Source organism: Anomalospiza imberbis, chromosome 4, assembly GCF_031753505.1.
Source record: "Anomalospiza imberbis isolate Cuckoo-Finch-1a 21T00152 chromosome 4, ASM3175350v1, whole genome shotgun sequence".
Taxonomy (NCBI): domain Eukaryota; kingdom Metazoa; phylum Chordata; class Aves; order Passeriformes; family Viduidae; genus Anomalospiza; species Anomalospiza imberbis.
In genome coordinates, this window is record NC_089684.1 from 33,492,122 (window position 1) to 33,517,204 (window position 25,083).

General features: G+C 40.1%; 3 protein-coding genes and 1 long non-coding RNA gene across 10 annotated transcripts in view; 2 read left to right on the plus strand and 2 right to left on the minus strand.

Annotated features, from left to right (window-relative positions):
• The first annotated feature begins 77 nt into the window (after positions 1-77).
• Positions 78-6,462, plus strand: ABRAXAS1 (abraxas 1, BRCA1 A complex subunit). 4 transcript variants are annotated; one of them, XM_068187853.1, is made up of 9 exons: positions 78-235; positions 1,329-1,419; positions 2,318-2,354; positions 2,763-2,829; positions 3,126-3,319; positions 3,899-4,018; positions 4,332-4,416; positions 4,907-5,015; positions 5,160-6,462. In XM_068187853.1, exons 1-9 carry the CDS (start codon positions 149-151, stop codon positions 5,585-5,587), a joined length of 1,218 nt encoding a protein of 405 aa, XP_068043954.1. In that variant the 5' UTR covers positions 78-148; the 3' UTR covers positions 5,588-6,462. The 4 variants fall into 4 exon arrangements, with proteins under 4 accessions (XP_068043954.1, XP_068043956.1, XP_068043957.1 ...); XM_068187856.1 differs by having other exon boundaries at positions 97-235; positions 2,780-2,829; XM_068187855.1 differs by lacking the exon at positions 1,329-1,419 and having other exon boundaries at positions 91-235; positions 2,780-2,829.
• On the minus strand, positions 6,238-8,692 carry MRPS18C (mitochondrial ribosomal protein S18C). The gene is made up of 6 exons (XM_068187868.1): positions 8,612-8,692; positions 8,437-8,510; positions 7,317-7,400; positions 6,811-6,868; positions 6,438-6,497; positions 6,238-6,357 (listed from the first exon to the last, which is right to left on the minus strand). The coding sequence occupies exons 1-6, from the start codon at positions 8,661-8,663 to the stop codon at positions 6,281-6,283; spliced, it is 405 nt and encodes a 134-aa protein (XP_068043969.1). The 5' UTR covers positions 8,664-8,692; the 3' UTR covers positions 6,238-6,280.
• Positions 8,693-8,928: 236 nt separating this feature from the next.
• On the plus strand, positions 8,929-24,181 carry HELQ (helicase, POLQ like). Of its 4 annotated transcripts, none has more exons than XM_068187849.1 (18): positions 8,950-9,117; positions 9,483-10,212; positions 10,563-10,741; positions 10,957-11,157; positions 12,771-12,843; positions 13,342-13,439; positions 14,010-14,108; positions 14,796-14,941; positions 15,614-15,853; positions 16,527-16,668; positions 16,970-17,074; positions 17,585-17,804; positions 18,527-18,684; positions 19,057-19,155; positions 19,434-19,607; positions 20,122-20,235; positions 21,903-22,037; positions 23,440-24,181. In XM_068187849.1, exons 1-18 carry the CDS (start codon positions 8,965-8,967, stop codon positions 23,524-23,526), a joined length of 3,153 nt encoding a protein of 1,050 aa, XP_068043950.1. In that variant the 5' UTR covers positions 8,950-8,964; the 3' UTR covers positions 23,527-24,181. The 4 variants fall into 4 exon arrangements, with proteins under 4 accessions (XP_068043949.1, XP_068043950.1, XP_068043948.1 ...); XM_068187847.1 differs by having other exon boundaries at positions 8,956-9,117; positions 9,488-10,212; XM_068187848.1 differs by lacking the exon at positions 10,957-11,157 and having other exon boundaries at positions 8,929-9,117.
• The window catches only part of LOC137472590 (uncharacterized), a 29,759-nt gene continuing 21,127 nt past the window's right edge, over positions 16,452-25,083 (minus strand). The window contains exon 2 of the long non-coding RNA XR_010998289.1: positions 16,452-17,144. This is a non-coding gene — a long non-coding RNA (uncharacterized lncRNA). The remainder of the gene's footprint in view (positions 17,145-25,083) is intronic.

The following is a 25,083-nucleotide window of genomic DNA, read 5'->3' on the forward strand; positions in this document are numbered from 1 at the left end:
CATTTTGCAGCGGGGGATAGATCCCGGCCCCGCCGCGGGCCCGCGCTCCCTGCGGCCGGGACGCGGCGGGCCGGGCCCGGGCGCGGCGCTGCCGCCGGCGGCCGCTGGGGGCTCCCGCCCGCCCCTGGCCCGTCCCGCCATTGCTGGCATGGAGGGCGAGAGCACCTCGGCCCTGCTCTCGGGCTTCGTGTTCGGCGCCCTCACCTTCCAGCACCTCAGCACCGACTCGGACACGGTGGGTGCCGGGGGAGGGCCGGTCCGGATCGGTGGGAGAGGAGGGAGGGGTAGGCCGCCCCCGCCGCGCTGCCGCTGGGTCTCCCCCGCCCGGCCTTGCCGGGAGAGCGTCCGCGCACGGGGCTGTCCCGCCCCACCGCGCCCGGGAGTCTCTTTGTGTGCGAGCGGCAGAAAAACGTGGGTATTCCGTGTTGGAACGAGGTGAGTGGCGGCTGCAGCGTCGTGTCTGCCCCAGGCAGAGCGCAGCGCTGGCGAGGCCGCCCGGCTCCAGCCTCGGCGGGCGGCACTGCACGGCTGCGGACTGCTCGGGCTCAGTGAACACGGGAGCTACCGCAAACCGACCAAGACACAGCACTGCCTCGCTGAGGATTTTTTCCTAACTGCGGGCTAGTATTAAAAAAGGAGTGAGAACACTCTCTGTTAAAAAAAAAGAAATGGAAAAAGTTCGTTTTGACAGCATTTTTCCTCTCCTGAAGAGAGCACTCACACTTGGTATTAGAGAAAATCATGATGGAATATGCTGTGTTGGAAGGGACCCATAAGGATCATGTAGTCCCAGTTTTGGCCCCGCACAGGACACTCCATGAATCCCACCACGTGCCTGTGAGAGTGCTGTCCAAATCATTCTTGAACTCTGCCAGGCTTTGATGCTGTGACCACTTCCCTGGGGAGCCTGTTTCACTGCTCAAACACCTTCTGGGGGAAAGCCTTTTTCTGATATCCAGCCTAAACCTCCCCCCCAACTCTGGTTTACACCGTTCCCTCCAGTCCTGTCACTGTCGGCGGAGGGAAGAGATCAGTGTCTGTCGCTCCACTTCTCCTCTTAAGGCAGCTGTAGAATGCAATGAGGTCTCCCCCTAACTCTCCTCTAGGCAGAACAGACCACGTGGCCTCAGCTACTCCTGCTGTGGCTTCCCCTCTGGACCCTCCACTATATTTGCAGCCCTCCTTTGGACACTTTCTAATAGCTTTGTATTTTGTGGCACCCAAAACTGCACACAGGACGGGGTGAGGCCGCAGCAGCACCGAGGAGAGCAAGAGTGTCTGTTCAATGCTACTGTTAATGTGATTTTTTTTCCTCTTCCCCTCTAAAGGAAGGTTTTCTCCTTGGAGATGTGAAAGGTGAAGCCAAGAACAGCATTACAGACTCACAAATGGATGATGTTGAAGTTGTTTATACAATCGGTTAGTGTGTCCACATTTTTCATAGCCTGCTTGGTTACAGGCAGTAAATGGCAGCTTTCAGTTTTGAGGGACAGCAGTCTACTGCAAGATCAAAGCTCCAAGATCCTACACGCTTTGCCGATGTAAAAAAAAAAAAAAAAAAAAAAAAAAAAAAAAAAAAAAAAAACCACCCCAACCAACCAAGAACACATGGAAGGGTTATTCTGTAATATTTTAACTGCTAAAAAGATTACCATTTTACTGCAGAAAATACAGTAATTTAGAAGAAATAATAGTTCCTAGTTCCTTGGATGGCTACTCTTTGCCTAATATCTTGTTACACTAAATGTAACTTAGGCTTTAGACGCTTGTCTTGGCTACATGACAAACTCTCATGGACTACAGTTGCCCTAGAAAATCTTTGCCTATCAGTGATGTGAACTGTAATGTATTAGCATCTATTACCTCATTTGGAGCTTATAAAATTGTGTGTGTGAAGGCAAGCTCTTTAATAATTTCACTAAGCGGATGCCAGATGTATTTTTTATCATCTTGATGTGATTGGAGTGGATGTGCACTGAATAACTCAAGTGAAATCCTTCATACTACATATTTCTCCTTCACCTAGCAGAAAGGAGAAAAATATTAAGTACCCAGCTTGATTTTTCAGTTGACATATTAGAAAAGTACACAAAAATAGTTTATCTAAGTGGTTCCCTTTACATTTGACAAAACTAATTAGAATATATTTTAAAAATATTTCTTCACCTTATTTAATTTTATGTTAATGCCTTCAATTTTAAGAAATTATAAAAAATTATTTATTGGTCCTTCTATCAGTTTCATGCTGATCATAGCATTAGGAAGAATATACATCTTGAGCTGATGAACCCAGAGTAATGTTACCTTCTCTTTCCAGACATACAGAAGCATATTCCATGCTACCAGTTGTTCAGGTAAGAATCTTAAGGAAACAGATATTGAAAAGTTAAAATTAACCCTAACCTGAACTCTTCAAGTGTTAAACTTACATTGCGTAAGCTCTAACTATAGTAGCTCTATCAACCTCTTGGAATTACAGAAGCAAAATGCCTTACAGGATTCCTATTTTGGTTCTTTATGTCTTTTTTTTTAATGTTTGTCTGTGCATATAAAAATAGAGATAAGGCATACTGCACCTTCTGGTGACCTATGATACCATATAAACTATGGAACAATGTCAACACACTGAAAAAAAAGTATTCTATACATTCTAACCCCTCACCTTTAATAGTATTATTTTTTTAAAGTGAGATATGCTCAGCATACTCGAGTTATTTTTCCAGTCTAATTTCTTCCCCTCTAATTGTCCTAATTTTCTCTAGCTTTTATAATTCTGCAGGAGAACTGAATGAACTTGCCCTGAAGAAAATACTATCAGGCTGTAAGAAGGTATTTTATTCTTAAATCTAAACCATACTGAAGAGCTCACTCAAATTTTGGAGGCTGTTCTGGATATCTCTTGCATCAAGGTTTTTTCTTTTCTCATTTTAAACCTTTTATAGTCTGTCATGCTGCTGGTCAAGGCAGCTATATCCTTTTCCTCCATAAAAAACAGTTTAGCTTATCTTTGACTAGGATTTGCCTACATATGTGTCACAACTTTAATCTGAATTATTAATTTCTTAAATGAACACTTCAAGGATCCCATGATTCAACACTAACCGTGAATTTCCTTCTGCTTGCAGAGTGTAATAGGATGGTACAAATTCAGACGCAACACAGACCAGACCATGACATTCCGTGAAAGAGTTCTTCATAAAAACCTGCAGTCACACCTATCAAATCAGGGGCTTGTATTCCTCCTTTTAACCTCTAGTGTGATGACAGAAAGTTGTTCTACTTACAGATTGGAGCATGGTCTACATCGGCCTCAGGAAGGGTAATATCTACAGCATGTGCTAGAACTTGAAAGTTTCTCTACTTTGTGGCAATTGAATCAGTAACTCTGTTTATTTTACCTTTGAAACTTAAACTTTTAACAAGATTATTTCTTACTTTGCCACAGCCCAGTTGAAGGTTTACCCTGGAATTCTATTCTGGGATTGACCTTTTTATCTGTAGCACCAGCATCACCAAGCAGACACTGTCAGTTTATTTACACATAAGCTACTCCTGATCAAATTGTTTTGTGTATAGGACTTCAACCATACATGGTGTTCATCAAAATACTTAAATTGGTGTTAACTTTATCTTCAGAGATATTCTGCTTGCAGGCTAGGCTTAGCAAGCAAATGTTGTATTAGTGTGTGTTGTAGTCAGAAAGAGGGGAAATTATGGGCATTGCTTAGCTTCTGGATGGTCCTGGAGTTTGCCTTTAGCCTCATCTGTATGTGATGTAATACATTCAGCAAGGATTAACTATACTCCCCTCAGATCCTGAATGGCCAAAAGCATTTAACTTTCAATGAAACATCTTTGGATATTAATACATCATGTTTTCATACTTATGCATTTTAAGTCTTTTCCAGAAAGTCCCTTTGGTTGTTACCAACTTGGGCATGGCAGAACAGCAAGGTTACAGAACAGTGTCCGGTTCCTGCGTATCCTCTGGTTTTGTGAGAGCCGTGAGACAACACAGGTACAATATGTGTTATATTTACTGACAGCTGTAGCTCCCCACTACCATAACTACACTTACCTTTCTATAAAAGCATACAAGTGCTTTTGCAAATGTTATACCCATACTTTGTTTCACTTGTTGACCTGTTTTCTACCATTACTTACCATTCCAGCATACCAGGCAATTCAGTCCTATATTTTGCCAGGAGCTGTCTGTCTCAACACAGGCATCTGGCATTGAAGCTCAAAATGCTTCTTTACTCACTAAACTCCTACTAAGTAAGCACTGGGATCACCAGCTTGCAATTATGCTGTTCTACTCCTGGTTGCAGGTCAGAATTCTTCCATGAAGATGGGTCCCTACAAGAGGTTCATAAGATAAATGAGATGTATGCCACCTTGCAGGAGGAACTTAAGGTAAGCCAGGCAGGCCTGCCTACCTTCATCAGTTCTACAAAACCAAGGCAGCCAAGGCCTACAACATCTTGCACTGCATGAGAAAACAAAGCCATGTCCAAAACATAGACAAACTGAAAGGTCAGCAAGTTCTATTTACTGTGCTCCACAGTACATTCTCAAAGCTCAGGATTTAACTTCCAATTTGATTAAAGTACTATGTTTAATCTTCAAGTCCATGAATAAATTCTCACAAGAGGATTATTTTAAAGGGAGTACTATCTGTAGTTTGTTAGATCTCCTTTGCCTAGATGGGATCAAATAAAACATCTTGTACCTTGTTCAACACAAAGTTTAAGTTATCTGACAAATCTACCTCCAAAGCATTACTTAAGCTTTTTACTACTGTGTGTCCAACTTAACCTTGAGTACCTTCAAGGATTTTGCAACAATTTTAAAGTCAGCTACTGTGAATACTGTTAGTCTGATAAACATGCTCTTTGTCTTGCAGAAAATATGCCTTACAGTAGAAGTCAGTGAACGATCTGTAGAGAAACTCTTAGCAGAGGTGAACCAATTAAAAGAAGAAATAAAGAGGAAAAAGCAACAAAATTGTTCGGGTAAGTTAACCAAATGTGATGCAAGCCTTGCCCTTCCAAAGTTGACTCAAGTGTCAGAAGCAGGAAACACTTCTGAACCTGAGGCAGCCAAACAGCAGTGGTGCAAGAGGTTCTGCAACTCTGACTTTGATTTCTTTTCCTTAGGAGAAGACAAAAACCATCCAGCAGAGCCAAAGGAGAATGTTCTCCTTTGCCAGGCACTACAAACATTTTTCCCCAATTCCAGACTTCAGACATGCATTGTTTCCTTCAAAGGCCAACAAATATCCAAAAACTGCTGTAACACAGACCATCATATTAACGTCATGGACAAATTGACTCTCATGGCAGAGGAAAGAGACTTCACTGAAGCTGAAGCAAGGCATCTAAATAAGCGTAAGGTCAGGGGGACCACATCAGTTTCAAAGTCATCCAAGAAGTCCAGATCATTGCAGCTTCACCAAGAACCACTTCAAGACCAAGAGGACAGTGACCAGGAAAGGAAGCTTACACTGAGCAGCACTGAAACAGATGAGGATGTGTTTGAAAAAAACAGAGATGCAAAGGAATACCCACACTCTCCTACTTTCTAATCTGTCAGATGACTTCACACCAAAAACTACTGCTGGTATATTCCAGTGATATATCAATCTCTAGCACTGAACGGATGTATTTACAGGGCATTTTTGCAGGGTTTTTTTTTTTCTCTAGTGCACAAATCCTGTTCAGCATAAAGATAAATCCAAGATGACATTCCCTCACTTTGCCTTCCAGAGTTATACCTGTCTTCTCTCTCTCAAGGTTCAAAGTCTATGCCATAGGATGCTATCAGTCAGATAAGCATGTCACATACTGCCTCAAAGTGATACAACTTCAAGGTGCTGGTGAAGAAACAGTGCTACCCTCCTGATGCAGGGAGCATTAAATGAACACATTACAGAATTAGCTGTCTACATGAACTGCCACAGTTTAAATACATTAATTTATCCTCAGGAAACCAGTGCTTGTTTACTTCTCCACATCTTACAACCCAGCAAGGGGAAAACCAGCCACCTGAGCTTTAGCAAGACCAGTGAGCAGAGGAAGGGGTCCATATAGCTGCCAGTTTCTATTATTGCTTTAATCTTCCTTCAGACAATAACTTTCAGAGACTTCATGAAGAAAAATAAAATAATGACAGACATCCACTCCTCAGTCAACTACATATTATGCTAGCAAACCACATTTCCAGCAAACAAGTATATAAACATGAAAAACAGCTTTATTGTTTATTTCTGTACAGTATATCACTCTGGATACTTGATGTTACATAGCTTGGGGTCTGTGAGAAATTGTGGGTTCTTAAACATAACTGGCATAAATCCTGTTAAAAAAATAGATGGAGGTGTTCTTAGAAAAAAAATAGCCTTGAGTTAGAAAATTCAAAAGCAAAATCATACTTACCAAATACATGAGCTCTTTTAATGGCTTTTGTAATTTCCTTCTGCTTCTTGTTGCACAAGCCTAAAGAGATGAATTATTTTCAACACTAAGCAAGTCATTAGAGCGTGAAAGGTATGTTACTGACAATTCCCTCTAGCTTGGATTAAGTCTTTCTAGAAAAATACAAGTGTACTTTTACTGTTAAATACAAAATGCATACAATTAAGGAATATTTTAATTCCTTGATGCAGGCAATTAAGTCAGGGGAATACTATTACAAAATGCATAGAGTTGGGACTAGTTACTTTCAGAAAGACTGCTGATGCACAGTTACTTAGACTCACAAAAATATTATTAGTAACCCGTATATGATTTAATTTAATACTTCACATACCTGTGATATGCCTGCCATAAATGGAGCCAGTATATGGAGAAACAAACTGGGAAAGAAGCTACTTAAAATTAAAAAAAATCAAAGTCAGTTTAAGAACTTTTATTTTTTTGGAGCTTTATGTTACTACTTGTACTCTATTTTTCATTTTTTCATCTGTTTTATCAAAACTCAGTTCTACCTGAAGAAAAAAGTACAGCTTGGAGCTAGACAGTATTTTCTATGCTTTTCTATGCTTCCATGCTTTGTGGCAGCCAAGGACTGCCAAACCAAGGACTTTATTTGTTAAACAGCAAAGTTGTCACACATAGTTAGTAGATTAAGCAATTTAGCATGACTACATTATTTGGCCCTTGACTTATACACATTCTTACTCATAAGTTTTAAACCCCTACACATATGAATGGGTTTTTTATTTTTTTTTTTTAATCATTTCAGATTTACTACACACACATTTAAAAACAGTAAAGCAGTTCCCTTCATCCAAGGACAGCAATTTTAAAACTCACCTGCACATTCTTATAGTCCACATTTACTCCACATAAGACACATCTCTTTGGAGGGTCTTTGTAGGGGTTCTTCATTTGTATGGGCTGAAATCAGAGAATGATTAACTCCTGTAGGCTTCACAAGAAAACAGAGAACATTTGTTACTTTTAATCCTTTGATCAATATTTGTCTCAAAACCAGAAAAGATATTTGGTGCTCCACTTAAGTTTTTCAATAACTTTATTAACTCACTTCTTGGTACCTTGCAACTTCAAAGACTTCTCACAAGTAAAGAGCCTTTTATATTTCATTAACAATGATACTAGCAACTCTATTAAATCATTCACTAAGATAGTGCCTACACCTTCTACTTGAAGTCAAAATCTGCAGAAGCTGGTAAAAATGTAGTTCTGTCTGACAAGTCACAATAATATTTTCTAAAAAATAATTTCAAAACAAATGGCCTGAGGACATTTCTGTGTGCTCATGCACATTCTAAAGAGAGAGATTCAGAAATACCTCCCAAGGAGCTTCCTTGGGAGGTATTTCTGAATAGCCTGCTCAAGCTTCAGAATACACCCAGCACCAAATTGTTACAAGATATGAAAGGTGATTTTTCACTTTTCAGAGTCACAGAACAGGGTTGGAAGGGACCTGTGGAGATCATCCAGTCCAACTCCCTGCCAAAGCAGGGTCACCTGGAGCAGGTGACACAGGTACACATCCAGGTGGGGTTGGAATGTCTCCAAAGAGGGTGAGTCCATGACCTCCGTGGGCAGCCTGTTCTAGAGCTATGCCAACCCTCAGTGTAAAGAAGTTTTTCCTTTTCATAAGAAGGTGAAACTTCTTGTGCTTTTAGTTTATGGCCACTGGTCCTTGTCCTGTCGCTGGCTCCATGTCTGAGCTACTGAGACAGCAGGTTTAACAGGCTCTAGTTAAGATATTGGAACACAGATCCGTGGGGCCTTAACTTCCAGCACCTGATGACCCCCCTCCGCTCTGCGCTCCTCACAATGGATTCGGGGTCTGATGAGCCCCGAGTTACACAGCGACCAGAGCAAAGCGTTTCCAGCCACCGCTGGTGTCTTGCGGAGTGGGAGCAGCGGGACAGCAGGGCGGAACAGGTCGGGGAAGCCTCACCAGGTCCGAGCGCTCGGGCTGCCCCTCTGGCTGTCCTTCATGCTGCAGGCGCCGCGGCCGCACCCACAGCTTCGCTGCAAGGGAGAGAGCAACAAGGTTAGCGACGGCGCGGCAGCCCGCACACGCGAACACCCCCGCAGCCACTCGAGACAGAAGGGGAGCGGGAGGGACGCACCGAGACCCAGGCGCTGCCAGCTCCTCCGCGCCACCACGGCCCGCGCCGCCATGACACCCGCGCCGCGCGCTGCCACTTCCGCCCGCGCGCTGCCACTTCCGCCCGCGCGTCACTGCCGCCGGCCGCCCACGGGCCAATAGCAGTGCGGTCTTCCCGACTCCGGACAAACGATTGGCAGCAGCCCTGCCACGTGCTTCCCCCGGTGGGTTGTTGCCAGAAGTCCCCGCTCCTGTCATGGTGGCCGCGCCCCGGCGGGGCGGCCCGACGGTCCCGCCCCGTGTCCCGCCCCGTGTCCCGCCCCGTGTCCCGCCGCGGCAGTGACGGTCCCACGCAGTGTCCGCGCAGCCCCGGCCATGGCGGAGCCCAAGCTCGCCGTGTGGAGGAAGAGCCGCTCCAGCTCGGAGCGCAAGCGGAGCCGGGCCCTAGTGCAGCCCGTCGCCGCCAGCTCGCCGGTGGCTCGCAAGAGACCGAGTTCTGATGGCGAGGGGCCGCCGGCGGAGGCCCCGGTGGGGGATGGCGGGATCCTGGGGCTGGTAACGAGGCGGGGGAGCTCCGCCTGGGAGGATGGCGTGTGTCGGGAAGGGCCGTACTTTGTATACTGCCGTTTGGCTTTAACTTAAAAAAAAAAAAAAATCTCTATCGTCTCTCTGCGCACGTATCCTCCTACTTGTAGGTTATCTGTTTCTCTTAGTTAAGGCATTCCTTCAGAACCTAAGCTGGGTTTTCCTCACAGACGACATCACACAAAATGCTTTGGTGTTAAGCTGGGGCAGACTTAGGTGACTTGGCTCTGATGTTTGCGCTCTGCTAGTTGTTTTGCCTTCCTTGATGTTGCCTCAGGGTGTCAATAACTCCTGTTTTGTTTTTGCAGTGCAGTAACAATAGCGAGGAGGATATGTTTGGTGACTATGACAACTTTTATGGAAACGATTCATTGATAGCTCATGTGGCTGATATTGAACACAAATACCTGCAGGATAAAAATATACATGTGAAAGCAGCTGGAGAGATCGTACTTGGGAACCTTCAGTCAGGAGTTCATCAGAAAGAGCAAGATAACTTCTCTGCTTCACAAAATGTGGTTGTCCTTAAAGAGGGTGCCTGCCAAATGTGTGACAGTGACCCAGCTGATGGCAATCAAGAATTAGCGGAGTCTATTTTAGATGACTTGCCATCATCGCAACTTCTGTGTTTTGAAAAAATGGACGGACTTCCTTCTGCTTCTAGAACATCTCCAATCTCAAAAGGGAGGGATGAACATGTGAATTCTTTCTCAGACAAAATCATAGACCCTTTGTCTTTTTATGCTGGCGCTGAACACAAGAACAGACCTACTGACTCTTCCTCACACTCCACGTGTGTTTTATTTAAATCTGAGAGTCTCAAAGATCACCTGAAAAGTGCTATGACTGGAAATGCCAGAGCCCAGACTCTGCAGGTCTCCAAGACTAAGCAGCTCAAAGAAGCTGTTTTATCTGAAGAGATTTTTGTGGCTAGGAAAGCTATTGAATCTTCTTCTCTTGATATAGGCCCTTTTTATGGATTACCTAGCAAGGTTAAAGATTTATTCAGACAACTTCGAGGGATTGAAACACTTTATGGTAGTGTAATCAATGATCTGTTGGAAAAAAAAAAGAACTGCTAGTGGAGTATTGTCTGTTTCACCCATTATACTGTAAAAATATTTAAGGTAATGCTTAATGTAAACCACATTGGCAAGTAGTTGTCCTGTTTTGGGAAGTGGCTATTTTGGTGTTTTAGATGGATGGATGGTATCTATTCATCTGGATTACAGAATACTTTGGAAGTTACCATCACTGAAAGCTTTAAGTGCTTTTTTGAGGAAAAGCTCTCAAAGGCTGAGTTCAGAGTGTTCTGAATGAAACACAGACATTTTTGTATCAACTAACATACCCCTGGGGTTGCTGATAGTTCCATTTTCATTTTGCAGAGTGGCAGCATGATTGCTTAATGTTAGAATCCCTACAGCAAAGGAAGAACTTGATATACTCATTGCCAACCGGTGGTGGAAAAACTCTCGTAGCTGAAATAATAATTCTCCAAGAATTACTCTGCAGGCAGAAGGATGTTCTGATGATCCTGCCGTATGTTGCCATTGTCCAAGAAAAGGTCTGGATACAGTATTTCTGGTACTGCTTCCTGTGATATAAATGATATGTGTAGTCACTTCAATTTTGTAGCTGGAATAGATATTCTTAGCTAATATGTTTCACTAATTCAATCAGCTGATTGTGGTGTGTGTTGGTTTTCTGTTGAGTTGTTGAGGCAGCTCTGAAATCTACAATGAGCATGAATTTGTTCTCTAATTGATTTTTCTTTTATAGGTTAGGGGTTTATCGAGTTTTGGGATAGAATTGGGTTTCCTGGTTGAAGAATATGCAGGAAGTAAAGGAAGATTTCCACCAATCAAAAGGAGAGTAAAAAAATCTCTTTATATTGCTACTATAGAAAAAGGACATGCTCTGGTGAACTCCTTAATTGAAACAGAAAGAATTGATGACCTCGGCCTGGTTGTGGTAGATGAGGTAGGCCACAAAATATACTCTGATTTATCAGATGCAAGTTCTTTTAGGGTTCTAAAAAGCAATTATTTAGGAAGGAGCAGTTCTTTGCCTGCTTGGTTTTGCTTAGAGTATTCATCACAAAAATTACTTTTATTTTCTGTGTTCTGAATTGGCACATAATTCTATAATTTTGAAAGTTGTTTTTTTTTCTTTTTAATGAAGCATTTATTGCTATTTCAGAGTAATAGATTTATATTGAGAGATCTACCATGGTAGTGGTTGATGGTGAATTCCTGTGTAACTACTTGTCATTTAGAAGTCTCAATGGGTTGCAAATAAAGCATAAATAATTCTAATTGTATAGAATGTACTTTATGAAGCCTACACTTTAACTCGTAGATGTGAAGCCATGCAACTTTGTGTCTAGTATTAATGACCAGTGAAACACTGACAAAAAAGAAAAATACCAAGTAACATTTGGCTGAGGGAATTGCCTGTTGCAGTGGGGGGCTGTGTTGGGGAAGATGAAATAGGAAAACCTTATAAATATGATTGCCTGGCAAAAGATTTGGAAAATACAGACATTGAGATGAGAACTAGATTTGAAATAGCAAACCTTGACTACTGAATAACTAGAAAACAATAGTATAGCCAGGCTGAAAGCAATCCCCCTTTCTGATTAAACAATGCCCTTTACCTGCAGATAGGTCTAAGGGTCAAATGGAATGCTCTGTCTCACCCCCCAATATATGGTTCATCCCACACCTGTGACCCTCCCCTGAAGTATCAGGTATCTGTGACCCCATTGGCCCAAGTCCTGTTCCAGCCCACCTTGAAGCCCCCTGATAAGGTGTGCCCGAGGGACCGGATGCTCTCTTGGACCTTCCTCTCTTGGACCTTCCCCTGGGACCCTCACCTGGAACCCTTGCTCCCTCTCTCTTTCTCTCCCTCTCCCCCTGGGCCTGCCACGAGTTGCGCCTGGCAACTCCAAGCAGGGCCTTTCCCCCTTTTAATAAACCACATTTTCTAAGACCTGACTTCAGAGATCTCTCATCCATCCAAACCGTCCTGGAGTCCCGCGCTCGTTACAGGGCTGAGTTGTGCTACCAAGGGGTGATTGTGGGGTTGAGTTATGTCTAATGGGGATTTTAATTCCTGGAATTCTTCAGGCCGACTGACCATGCTTTAGCACTGTAGCTTCTAAACTAAGGGCAGCTGAAGCACTAACTTCTGTTTTTTCTAGAAGCTGGCTGCTAGGAATGTTTTTATTTTAAGTCTTGTTTAAACCAAGTTTTGTTTAAAATTGCCTCAGGCTGGTGAATACGAAGATCTGTCAGGAGTTAACTGTTTGTGGCAGTTGTGGTCTAGTTAAATGGAAGGAAAATCTTGTTGTCTACATTTGCCCATGAGCCTGTTTTTCTGTGATTCTTAAATGCTTTTTAAGCGAGGTAATACATCTGAACTTAACAATCCAAATTTACACAAGGGATACCTTTAGGAAGTCCAACAAAAACAGGTCTGTAGTATTTCTTTATGTCTATATATTTTGAAGACTTTTTTTAGAAATACTCTCAAGTCATTAGCATTCTTGCCTTTTTCTTTTCTTGTCTTTTCATTTTCTTTTCTGTCCACAGCTGCATATGCTCGGGGCAGGAAGTCGTGGAGCAGTACTGGAAATTACTCTGGCGAAAATTCTTTATACCAGTAGTAAGTCATGGCTACAGTTAATGTCCTTACCATTTTGTAGCTGTGGCCTCTCTGAGAGAAGTCACACTCTCACTTTCTGGATTTGTGCTGTTTTGGCTGCTTTTGAGAAACATGGCATGACTCCATGTATTAACAGCATTTACTCATTGAAGTGTTCATTGACCCTCTAATGATGTTAGGGTGTTTTTGAGGCTCTTTTGATATTTCTCTGTGAAATCCTGAGTATTGTCAAATGTCTTCCATTTCTTTGTAGGGGCCCTTTAGGCATCCAATTAAATGCTTCTTTTTTTACATTTAAGTCTCAGTTAGTATTTGTGACTTGGTATTATTTCTTAGTTAGTTAGTATTTCTGTAGTAGCGGCCTCTCCCTTCAAGCATGCTACTTTGGTATTTTGAAAAGATTGATGGTGAAGAAGGAGTCTCATGACTTAAATACTGAACAGAAGTGTTGAAAATTGGTAATGTGACAATAAATTCATCTCAACCTCTTTTTTACAGAAAAGACACAGATCGTTGGCATGAGTGCAACATTAAATAATGTTGGAGACCTGCAGAAGTTCCTGCAAGCAGAGTACTACACTAATAATTTTAGACCGGTCTGTATACAAGATACCAGGAACTAGTAAAGAAGATATTTGCCTTTAAAATCATAGTAAATCTGTTTAGAATTGTATCACAGCTTTTGTGCTTAATTGCACAGTATAATATACAGCTTGCTATTGCTCTCTAATTGCTAACAATACAGTAAATAGCACCATGCACTTCTAAATACACAAATGCAGTAACCTTTATACTGCTGTGCTAAGGCATCTGTTTCATTTTAACTTAAGCAATTCCTAAATTACAGCAACTGTGATGAATCACTATATTCCATTTTGTGTAACTAGAATCTGTACTGCTGGTTCTTGTATGCTCTGAGGATAGCATGGTTTATAAATAGTTCATGGGATACAATTTTGGCATTTTTCATTATGATTCCATGCTTTATCAAGGCAAATAATTAAAACAATTAAGTTCTCTTAAAAATTCTGAAGTGTGTGCTTATGTGCAAGTATGTCTATAACATGTGATGCTTAGAGAAAAGCTGTAGTTGTACATCATCAATAGCTTTAGAGAAAACTGAGTAATTTAACAGAAGTTTCTCTTTGTGGTTTCTATTTTGCTAGGTAGAATTAAAGGAATACATAAAGATACAAGACACCATTTATGCAGTTGACAGCAAAACACAAAATGGCTTTACTTTTTCACATCTCCTTAATTTCAAGGTAAAAACAAAATGCTTATAGTTTCTTAGAACTGTTGTGAAATGCATTGTTTTACACTGATTCGCTTACAGACCTTTTACTAGAGAAATTACTTTAACATGAGAATTTGTTTGTAGTACCCATGAGAAAGAAGTGGTAGGCTTTGGGAATGAAAAAACCAGCCTTAAAATACTGAATGCTTAACTTGATTTGCACTTCTTTTTGACTCCTCAAGGTAGAGGTTTCTTCAGTATTTTGACATGTGAAAAGTAATGTGTTTGAGTATTCCAGATACTCAATATTTTTATGTTTGGGGGTAGATTTTCTCAACAGTTGATCATTCTCAGACAAAACTGAAAGATACCTTTTGGGGATTTTGCCAGCTTACTACTGCCTTGTAGGGATTCATTTCAACATTTACAAAGGAAAGTGTGTCTAATGGTAGACTGACAGTATCTCAAGTGTTGCTAGAAGAAAATGAAGTATTAAGGGAAAAAGCAAAGAATTTGATTTGTATATCCATATATCCCTCAAGTTAGATGTCTTTTAAGGGAGGAATGGGAGAAAAGTTTATACTCCAACTTCTTGGAATTATGTCACAATAAATCTAATGGGAGTATTCAAGCAATGGTTAAGAACAAGTGTTGAATATTCAGGTTATGACTTAATTCCTAGGTTTAAATATTTGTCAATCTGTGCTTATTACAGTATTCTAGTAATCTAGAGAAAGCAGATCCTGATCACATCATTGCACTGGTTACTGAAGTTATTCCTAAATATTCCTGCCTAATCTTTTGTCCCACTAAAAAGAATTGTGAAAATGTGGTTTCAATGGTGTCCAAGTACCTCAAGAAGTAAGTTTCTATCTTTTTTTTTTTTTTAATTATACGTGAAATAATTGCTTACAACTCAGGGTTTATTGTAATCTAGTTTGCAAGTGTTTTTCCCTGGTGATTAGAAGTAAATGCTTTGAACATGGAGTTGTATAAAGTTGCTAACTGCATAAGTGATAGCAAATTGCAAAAGGCTTAATAAATAAAAGGTTTTTTAGAGTTCTTACTTTTATACCAAAACAGTTGAAAAAGATGATTGTCAGAGGAAAAACACCAAAGAAAAGGAGAAACATACTAAATTAATCTAACTTTGTGTCCCTTTGGCACTGGTTTCTGGAAGCTTAGAAAACAAACATTTTTCTCTATACCCTGGTATTTGGTAATGTACTTTGGTAGTCAGTTGAATATATCTGTTCCCATACCCACTTGGGAAAACTGAGTTGTAAAATCTAAAGCAGCCACTATTTTATCTCTTCTTTTCCTGTGTTTCCTAACAAGAAAGGTTCTATTGCAACTAAATCAGCCTCCTGTGTATTGCTGTTTCAAAGTTACTGGAAATAACTATTTCTCCAACTTAGATGTTAGAGAAATGAATGATGAACAGAAGTAGACAGTAAGCATGTCTCTTGGTTTTTATTTTCTTTTTATTTAACAATTGGTCAAAGTCTAAAGAAATGCTTTTCCTCCTCTAAGAGAATTTAGAGCTCACAAGGAGAAAGAAAAACAAGATCTCATCAAGAACCTGAAGAGTATTGGAAACGGAACTCTCTGTCCTGTTTTGAAGCAAACAATCCCTTTTGGTATTGCCTATCACCATAGTGGCCTTACAAATGATGAAAGAAAAAGCATAGAGGAAGCTTATTCTGCAGGTGTCCTGTGTCTGCTTGCTTGCACAGCCACTCTAGCTGCTGGAGTGAACCTACCAGCTAGAAGGTTAGGAGCCAAAGCATTTAATTTTTGCATTGATTTTTGCTTTGTAAAAAAAATTCTTTAATAAGTTGGAAATTGCAGTGCTATTTAAACTGTATTTGTGCTTTTACCAGCAAATTGGAAATATAATGGATGCTGTGTTCAATTTGGGACACAAGACTGCAGTATTCTTGTAGGAAATGTGAATCAGTAGGAAGTACCTCAGAGTATATCACTGAAGAGCACTTATGTAAATGAATTAAGGAAGTTTTAATAAATTGAAAAATGTTTTAATGTTTTTAGTAGTGTTATTCAAAAGAACAGTGGTTTCTTTAGATACACTCCTAAGAAAAGTGTTTAATGGTAAAATAAACCTTTTCTAAGGAGCTGTTGTTGGAATATGTTTTAAAACAAAAATGTGTTCTGTTTTCATATGCAAGTTCTGATGATAGGGCTGCTGCACTCTGTGTGACCAAAGATTGTTTGCCAAGAATCCACTTCTGTGGGCACATTTAATACACCTTAAATAGTTTACTGATTTACAATTGATTTACTTATCTGTCAAAAGAGGTGCATTTGATTTTTATTAGTTATGAGGTAAGGGACACATATAAAGAATGAATTTGAATTTGTAACATTTTATTGCTGCTTTAGTAATTTGAATATAAAGCATAACTTATTCAAGACTTCTTTGCAGGGTGATTCTCAGAGCCCCTTATGTTGGCAATGACTTCCTGAAGAAGAACCAATACAAACAAATGACAGGCAGAGCTGGTCGAGCTGGTATTGACAGTGCTGGAGATAGTATTCTCATAGTGCAAGAAAAAGACAAACACTTGGTAATTGTTACAAAGCTGTTGGTAATTTAAATTGCTGGGTTAAGATGGTGGAATAAACAGGAGGAGCTAAGCTGCCTAGCTTAATTTATGTTCACCTCTTAAAATTGTAAATATTTGATTTATGTAATAATACCTTTAAACTGCCTTTATGTGGCTTGTTTTCAGATGGGAACTGTAAACTTCTGATGTTTACCCTTATTTTCCTTACAAGATGAATCATGCATATTAGTTTGATTTTTTGAAAGTATAAAATTAATGAATGAATATTCCTCTGTACTAATATATTCCTTGCCCCTTTTAGGTTCAGGATTTAGTTCACAGTCCTTTGGAGAATTGCTACAGCAATCTTCTGCTGGAGTTGACCAAGGGAATCCAGAGTCTATTGTTATCTTTGGTTGGATTGAAGGTATCAGTTAACTCTTCTCTGTGAGTGACTAAAGTGCTTGGAAATACCAAGAAAATGTCACCTGTTGGTTCTGTAGAAAAAGACAAACTGCTTAAACACTCAGGCTTGCAAGTTCAGAAAAGCTTTAATCAAATATTTGTCCTTATCTGATTAGATCTTCTCATTTAACTCAATAAGTAATCATACAATACAACAATCACCTTATGTGTAAAAGCAAAATTATATCTATCTTATTATACAATAGAATATTAATATTTCTATTTCTGATACTTGATTCAAAATACAAATAGAAACAGTGGAAACAAGTTAACATGATGCAGTAGCTAGAATAATAGAACAGATGGAGAGCAGTCCATCAGATCCACCACCGAGAATCTATCATTCTATTTGTTGGGATGTATTTCTATAGAGACACAAGCTCTTTCTTTATTCAGTAATTTTTTCCTATGTCTTATTAAACGATTGAAATTATAACTTTAAATATGCTAATAATTTCCCAAACTGGTGCAGATAGCAGTTACCCATGAGGAAGTGGACAATTTTATGGGTTGTACATTGCTGGGTGTTCAGCAGCAGCTGCTGTCTAAAGAGAAGAGCTTCTCAGAGATAATTAAAGATGGGCTGGAAAATCTAATAGAAAAAGGACTCCTAAAAGGAAGAATATCTGAGAAGGACCACAATTCCAAATCTACGCTGACAATCACACCCTTGGGTAAAGCTACATATAAGGGTAAGGCTTTTTTTATTCTTATTAAACTGCAATGAAAAATAAGTTGTCAAGAAAGAGTTTCACTACATGATGTAGACTGAAAATGGGAGTGAAGTAGCACTTGACTGAATGTGATATGAATGAAGTGTGATATTATTCATCCCAATGGGAACCAAACCAGAACTGTACCCCTTAAAAAATTATTTAAATATTTGATTTAGTGGTTGTAATCAAAGTGTTTCAGGACTTTGTTTTACAATTAATTGTTATGAACAGATCATTGTAAACAGAAGGATTTCTTGGAAAGCTTAAGAGGGAAAGGGAGCATATGACATGTAGACCAATTGTAATAAAAAGAATATATCTGGAGGTTCTGTTTTCCTGTTGTATCATAAAGATTTTGGGGTATGGAATGTAGTTGAAATAGGATGAGTCTGAAGGGTTCCTTCAATCTACAAAATTATTGTAGGATTTCAGTAAAGGCAAGACATTTCACAGGCACTCCAAAACCACACAGAATGAACATACATGGAAATAGGTGATTGCCTTTCCTCAGCTTTGCTTCACTAGTCATTTTAGGTTAGAACAGTAATTCAGGTCACAGATATTTCTCTCCAGTTCAGATGGCATAACAAGCTTTTGTGGAAGGTAAGGACAATACTGGTTCTATGTTAAAATGTACTTCATTTAACTATGTGCCTGTTTGTAATTGTGCTTATTCTTACCCTGTGTGCCTATTCTAGGCTCAATAGACTTGGCGTACTGCAATATTCTGTATAGAGAATTGAAAAAGGGTTTGGAGGGGCTGGTTCTCGAGAGCAATCTTCATCTCCTATATCTGTCAACTCCCTATGATATGACTTCTACCTGTAGCCCAGATTGGATTATATACTTGAGACAGGTGAGAAATCACTAGCAAACATGCATTGGGACATTCAGTAATCCTCTGTATTAAATTTGCAGCAGGTTTGTACTCATAAAACATGAAGTGGGATAACAATCTGATGGCAAATGTGCTTTGTTTTTTTTTTAACTTGGAGAGCACTAAAATCGGTTTAATTCTGTTAAAATGAGGCATTCAGAGATGGACAGTTACAGATAATTCAGACAAGTAGGCAAAGAAGCTTCAGAGCTGCCTGTGACTGGTGACTGTAGTACTACTCTACTGATCCTATAGAGATATTGAAAAACACACTGTGAAAAATGTACTTGTGTTTTCTATCATATTGAAAGAACTAAATATCTGGAAATTCTTTATAAAATTTTCTTTTAGTTCAACCAGCTAAGTGCAGCAGAGCAAAAAGTAGCAGATATTGTGGGAGTACCTGAAAGCTTTATTACAAAAATGGCTTCTGGTCAAGCCATCAGAAAGGTAGGTTGGCAGTTTCTCATACCTAAGATAACAGTTTAGTAATTTCATTTGATTATTTGCAAATTCCAGATTATTTTTCTGCTCGTGTTGTTTATTGATTATTAAAGTTCTTTTAGTCTCATTGATTGGTTTTCTTGATGTTTCTAATGTCTTTGTGTGTAATATAGAAATGTTTTAAAGTTGTGAAGGGTGTAGAGATGAAAAGATTTGCCTTGTAGTACTAACAGAACATCTGCAGTGTGATACTGGCTCTGAATTCTAGCTTGTCTTATTCCTAGAATGTGGACAATGCTGTGGTGAACAGGTTCTACCTGACGTTTGTGCTTTATACGCTACTGAAAGAGACCAATATATGGAGTGTTTCAGGGAAATTTAACTTGTCCCGGGGATATGTGCAGAATCTCCTCAATTCTGCTGCCTCCTTTGCATCCTGCCTTCTACATTTCTGTGAGGTATTGTGTGAAAAGAATGTAATAAATTTTTTGTGGCTTGGTTTTGCATAATCTGGAGTTTTGTAATCTTACTTCAGAACTGAATACAGGTGTGGTATTTCATTTTTCCTGTGCAAAAATGTTTCTTCACCATTCCTGTTCTCTGTTTTGTTTTTTTTTTTCTGTAGAACAAAGCATGCTCATACAATGACATTTCTGATAGTAAAGCAAGCATTATGCACTGAGAATGTGAAAATATACAAATTGTACAGGGCATTGATCACTGCCAGTTCTGTTGGCAAAGTAACTGAAATAATGATTGCTTATCCTTCAGAATTGCCCCAGCTTTGGGATGTTCAGCTGAAGAATGCTGAATACACCTTTGCAGCTCTCTGAAAGGATGACTTAGAGAAATAATAGTGCTTCCTCCATCTAAAAGACAAATAGATACTTTTTGCCTTAGTAGAGTTTTGTCAGTCATATTTCCCAAATACAGAACTTTGGAGCTGATTTTTAGCTATCTTTGTCTCTGCAGGAATTGGAAGAATTCTGGGTTTATAAAGCCTTGCTGATAGAGCTTACCAAGCAGCTGACATACTGTGTTAAGACAGAACTCATCCCTCTGATGGAGGTAGCAGGGGTTCTAGAGGTCAGTTAAACCTGGCTCAGCTAAACTTTTCCATGTTAACTTGTGTGCTAAATGTTACTGTGCCTTTCAAGTGTATCTGGAAAACCAAGTAATTTGTTACTGGGAATTCAGCATAATGCAGATATTCCACAACAGTCTGGAGGTTGGGGGAAAAGTGATCTGTTTAGGAAATGGGAGCTTCAGCCAATGGTTTTCTTCTGGCTTCTGCCACAGCAACTATGAAAATACTGTATTTGGACAATAATTTAGCTGTATACTCAGTTGGAAGTTGGAGTTCTGCATTTTGGCCACAATAACCCCCTGCAACGTTATAGGCTGGGGACGGTGTGGCTGGACAGTGTCCAGGCAGAAACGGACCTGGCAGTACTCGTTGACAGCCATCTGAACATGAGCCAGCAGTGTACTGAAGGCCAAGGGCATCCTGGCCTGTATCAGGAATGGTGTGGCCAGCAGGAGCAGGGAGGTCATCCTTCCCCTGCACTTGGCACTGGTGAGGCCACACCTTGAGTGCTGTGCCCAGTTCTGGGGCCCTCAGTTTGGGAAGGACATTGAGATGCTTGAGCGTGTCCAGAGGAGGCAACAAGGCTGGGGAGGGGCTTGGAACACAAACCCTGTGAGGAATGGCTGAGGGAGCTGGGGTTGTTTAGCCTGGAGAAAAGGAAACTCAAAGGTGACCTTATCACTCTCTACAACTTCCTGAAAGGTGGTTGCAGTCAGGTGGGGGTTGGTCTCTTTCACCAGGCAACAACTGAGAGAACTAGAGGACACAGTCTCAAGCTGCATCAAGGGAAATATAGGTTGGATATTAGGAGGAAGTTTTTTAAAGAAAGGGTGATAAAGTTCTGGAATGGTCTGCCTGGGGAGGTGGTGGAGTCACCATTCCTGGATTTGTTTAAAAAAAGGCTGGATGTGGCACTGTGTGCCATGGTTTAGTTGAGGTGCTAGGACTGGATTGAACTGAATGATCTTTAAGGTCTTTTCCAACCTAGTCATTCTGTGAATTCTGTGGAAAACACAGTCCAGATTTCTTTTGTGGTAAGGATTCTTCAGTTCATGGGAGTAAGGTGGAATAATAATTTACATATTTAGAAGATCCTTACAGAAATATGCAAAGTCATGTTGGGATTTATTTTAAATAAGAAACTTAGCTAGTCTCTGAATCAAAGACCCCTGTTAAAATAAAAGCTCTTTTGGGACTTCAGTCCAAGGTTCTACTCTTTGCAAAATGATTTAACTTGCCTGTCCAGCATATTGTAGAATCAGTTTGTCAGAAAACCATTGAATTTAGTGGCAGTGAGGTTTTAATCTGAGAAGCTAAACAAGACAGACACCTCCAAAGAATGTGGGACTGTCATTCCTGTCAATGACAGTGAATGCAGAAAACATGGCAACAGGAGAAGACAGCAGCATTGGTATCATCTAGGCTCAGAGAAAATAAAGGCAAATGGATTCATAAGAGCTGAATAAGATCAGTAGGGTGGTAAATCTTACTGGCAAAGCTGTGCTTTTGGGCTATAAAGATTCTCAGTGAGTATTCATGTTAGAAAAAGAGAATTGGATTGATATGCTGAATGAAATGTTTGAGACAGGTGCAGAGATTGGCATCGGTAATTACCAGTAATTCTTATTTCCTGTTCTGATAATCTAACACAATTTTGTACTTTCAGGCACGAGCCAAACAGCTTTACAATGCAGGGTACAAAACTTTAGCACATTTGGCTAATGCAAATCCAGAGACTTTGGTGAGGATGATTGAGCACTTGTCACGACGTCAAGCCAAACAAATAATTTCATCTGCAAAGGTGAGTTAGAAACAAAGCTATATAAAACCTGCTTCAGAACTCCAGTATGTCAAAAGCGGATGTTTGAATGACATTAAAAGGGAGGGATTCAGTTTACTAGTAAAGGCATTAGTGGACATTTGTGATCCAAATGCTGATCTGTACTAAGAACAATCTGTTATGTACAGCCAAGTGGTGCTGCTTTTCAGAGGGGAAGCAAAGGGCAAAAATGCTTCACAGCTCATCTGATACTTGAAATGCTCAGTTTTGCCAGTATCTCAGGACTTATCTTACAGAAGTTCTAGTGGTAATTGTGACAAAAGAATATGATTTGTAGGGTTGTAGAAATGGAAACCAACAAGGTGCAGGGTTAACTTCACCTATTTGGGTTTGTCATGCCGTTTTATTCTTTCCTGTCTTCCAATTTTGAATACACAGGTTCTGTAACAATACTGAGTTGTGTCTAAACAAAAAATGCAGGAAGTGCTTTATGAAGGGATGGTATTCTCTCTCTATCTCCGTTCATGATCTGCTGTTGCAATGGTATTGGCTTCATGTTTGATTCTACTAAGAGAGCAAGCTCTTGGTGACATAAGGGAATGTCTAGAATAAAAGGATGGGTGTTTTTAAAAATAAGGCAGTCAATTAGAAAGTTTTGGTTTGCACATTCTCATTAAGTAAGCATACCAACTTTGGGGGTTGTGTACTTTAAAAGGTCATGTTCAGATAATGTTGTAGACTTCTTGCTGCTTTTTTAGTTTCCTGCTGTGGGAGCCAAAAGAAAGGGATATATGCAGATTGCTTATCTACATCAAGGACAAATCTAGCAGTCTACCCCTACTCTCATGCTCAGATACTAAATTCATGGAGTTTTCTCTAACTGGGAAGTTAGAAGAGTGCTTGTGTGGGGTCCTGTTCTTCTCCATGCCAGCAACAAACAGTTCAGGGCAGTGGATTAAACAACTGCTGATATCAGGAGTCCTGTATGTCTGGTGTAAAAAGCTGTAGTAAGAAATTTCAAATAAAGGAAGAAGTTATCAGCTTGTCAGGCAGAACTTAAAAATGTTTATTCTAACATGGAAAATGGATGTCTAAGGTTAAAAATGTTCCTTAACAGTTCCAGACAAAACTGTTCATATTCTGTAAATTTGGTGTATTATGTGATGGCAGAATCCAAAAAACCATCTATGTGCTGTGTGAATTTTTGTGTGACTGCTTTCTATATGGGCGTAAACTTAATCAGCAAAAAAATGCTGGCTCTTTGAGGCAAAGCTGCTGAGGTCCTGGGAGCAGCAGCAGCAGTCATTTACAGATCCAAGTGCAAGTTTGGAAAGAAACATGTGTGTTTTAATCTGTCTAAGAGTTATAGCTAATGCTTGTATTTGTTTTCTAATTTTTCTTCCTTTGTTTCTTCTTGTTGCAGATGCTGCTGAGTGAAAAAGCTGAGGCTTTACAGGAAGAAGTCGAAGAACTCTTAAAAGTGCCAATGGATATCCCAGGGACCCACTGATTGTCATGAAAAAAAGTAATGAATCCAAAATTTGGATATTTTAATGTTTTTAACTCTCCTGTTTAAAGCTGCTGTAATTTAATTTTTAATGTAATTTAATATTTAATGTCTTTTGTATACCACAATTTTGAGTGAATTCTGAATTCAGAAGTTGACTTCATTTGAAGGTTTGGATTATGAACCTCTTGAGCAATAGGACAGAATCATATTCATTCTTGGTTTTAGACATAGCCCTAGGAGTGCTTTGGGAGTTGGACTGACTGCTTTGTGTGTATTTCTGCCAGGAGCTTATGTTCACAACTGACTTAAATAATATCTTTGGATATTCCCTTTAGGACACCTGCACTTGAGTGAGCTACCCAGAAATGTCTGCTTGCAGGAGTCTCTGTACTCTTAAGTGTGTGGAAGGAGCTGCAGTTCATAACAAAGAAGTTGTCCCAGAGTTGTGCAAGAGATCATAAATGATGCCTAGTTTAAGCCTTTTTTAAAAATGCAGATATCAAATTCATATTCAGCCTCTGGCAATTCCCTGAGATAATTCTTTCAGGATGCCTTTGAAGCAGTCTTCCAAACAGAAGGTTTCCTTTTTTTAAAAAGTTTTTAAATTTCTTGCTTAAATGTAAGGACTAAATAAAGATGAAGTCTTAAAGAACTGGCATTTGAGAAGCCCTGTCGAGTTCTGAGAGTCCATGGGCATGTGTCAGTCACCCTAATCAGGATTTTTAAAGGCATCTGAATATGATTTGCTCCAGCAAAAAGTTAAGCTTCATTAAAGTAGTTTTGAACCTACTTTAGAACTTACAGTAGCCTGAACCTTCCTCAGTTGTGACACAGTAAACTTCTAAGCTGGTGTGTAGTACTTGAAAATGGCCTGCACATTAAGACAGACTTGAAAGCTGGGGCAGCCTGATGTGTTAAATTACAGAATCACAGACTGATTTGGATTGGCAGAAACCTTAAAGATCTTCTTATCCCAAACCCTCTGCCATGGGCAGGGACACTTCCACTAGGCCAGGTTGTTGAAAGCCTCACTCAGGCTGGCCTTGAACACAAGGCATGGGGCACCCACAGCTTCCTTGGGCACTCAGGGCTAGTGCTTCATCACCCTCGCAGTAAGGAGTTTCTCCCTAATAGCCAATCTAAATATCTCTTCTTCTAGTTTAAAGCCATTCTGTCTTGTCCCATCACTATCTGCCCCACTAAAAAGTCTCTCTCCTTCATTTGTTGTAGCACCTGGAGCCTTTTCCGTGCTGAACAACCCCAGCTCTCTCAGCCTGTGTTCGTAGGAGAGGTGCTCCACCCCTCTGAGCATCTCCATGGCCACTTCTGAACCTGCTCCAACAGTGTCCATGGCTTTCTTGTGCTGGATCTGAATGCAGTGTTTCAGGTGGGGTCTCATGAGGGCATGAAAGTAGTTTTGAATTATGGTAGCCAGTGTAGTGGCACACCTAAACATGGCACTTCTGTGTAAAATTTGGTCTCTTCTCAGTAAAGGAAAAGTAAGATAAACCTTAGTTAAACTGGGGGGTTGATAGTCAGGTTAATTATGCTGACAGT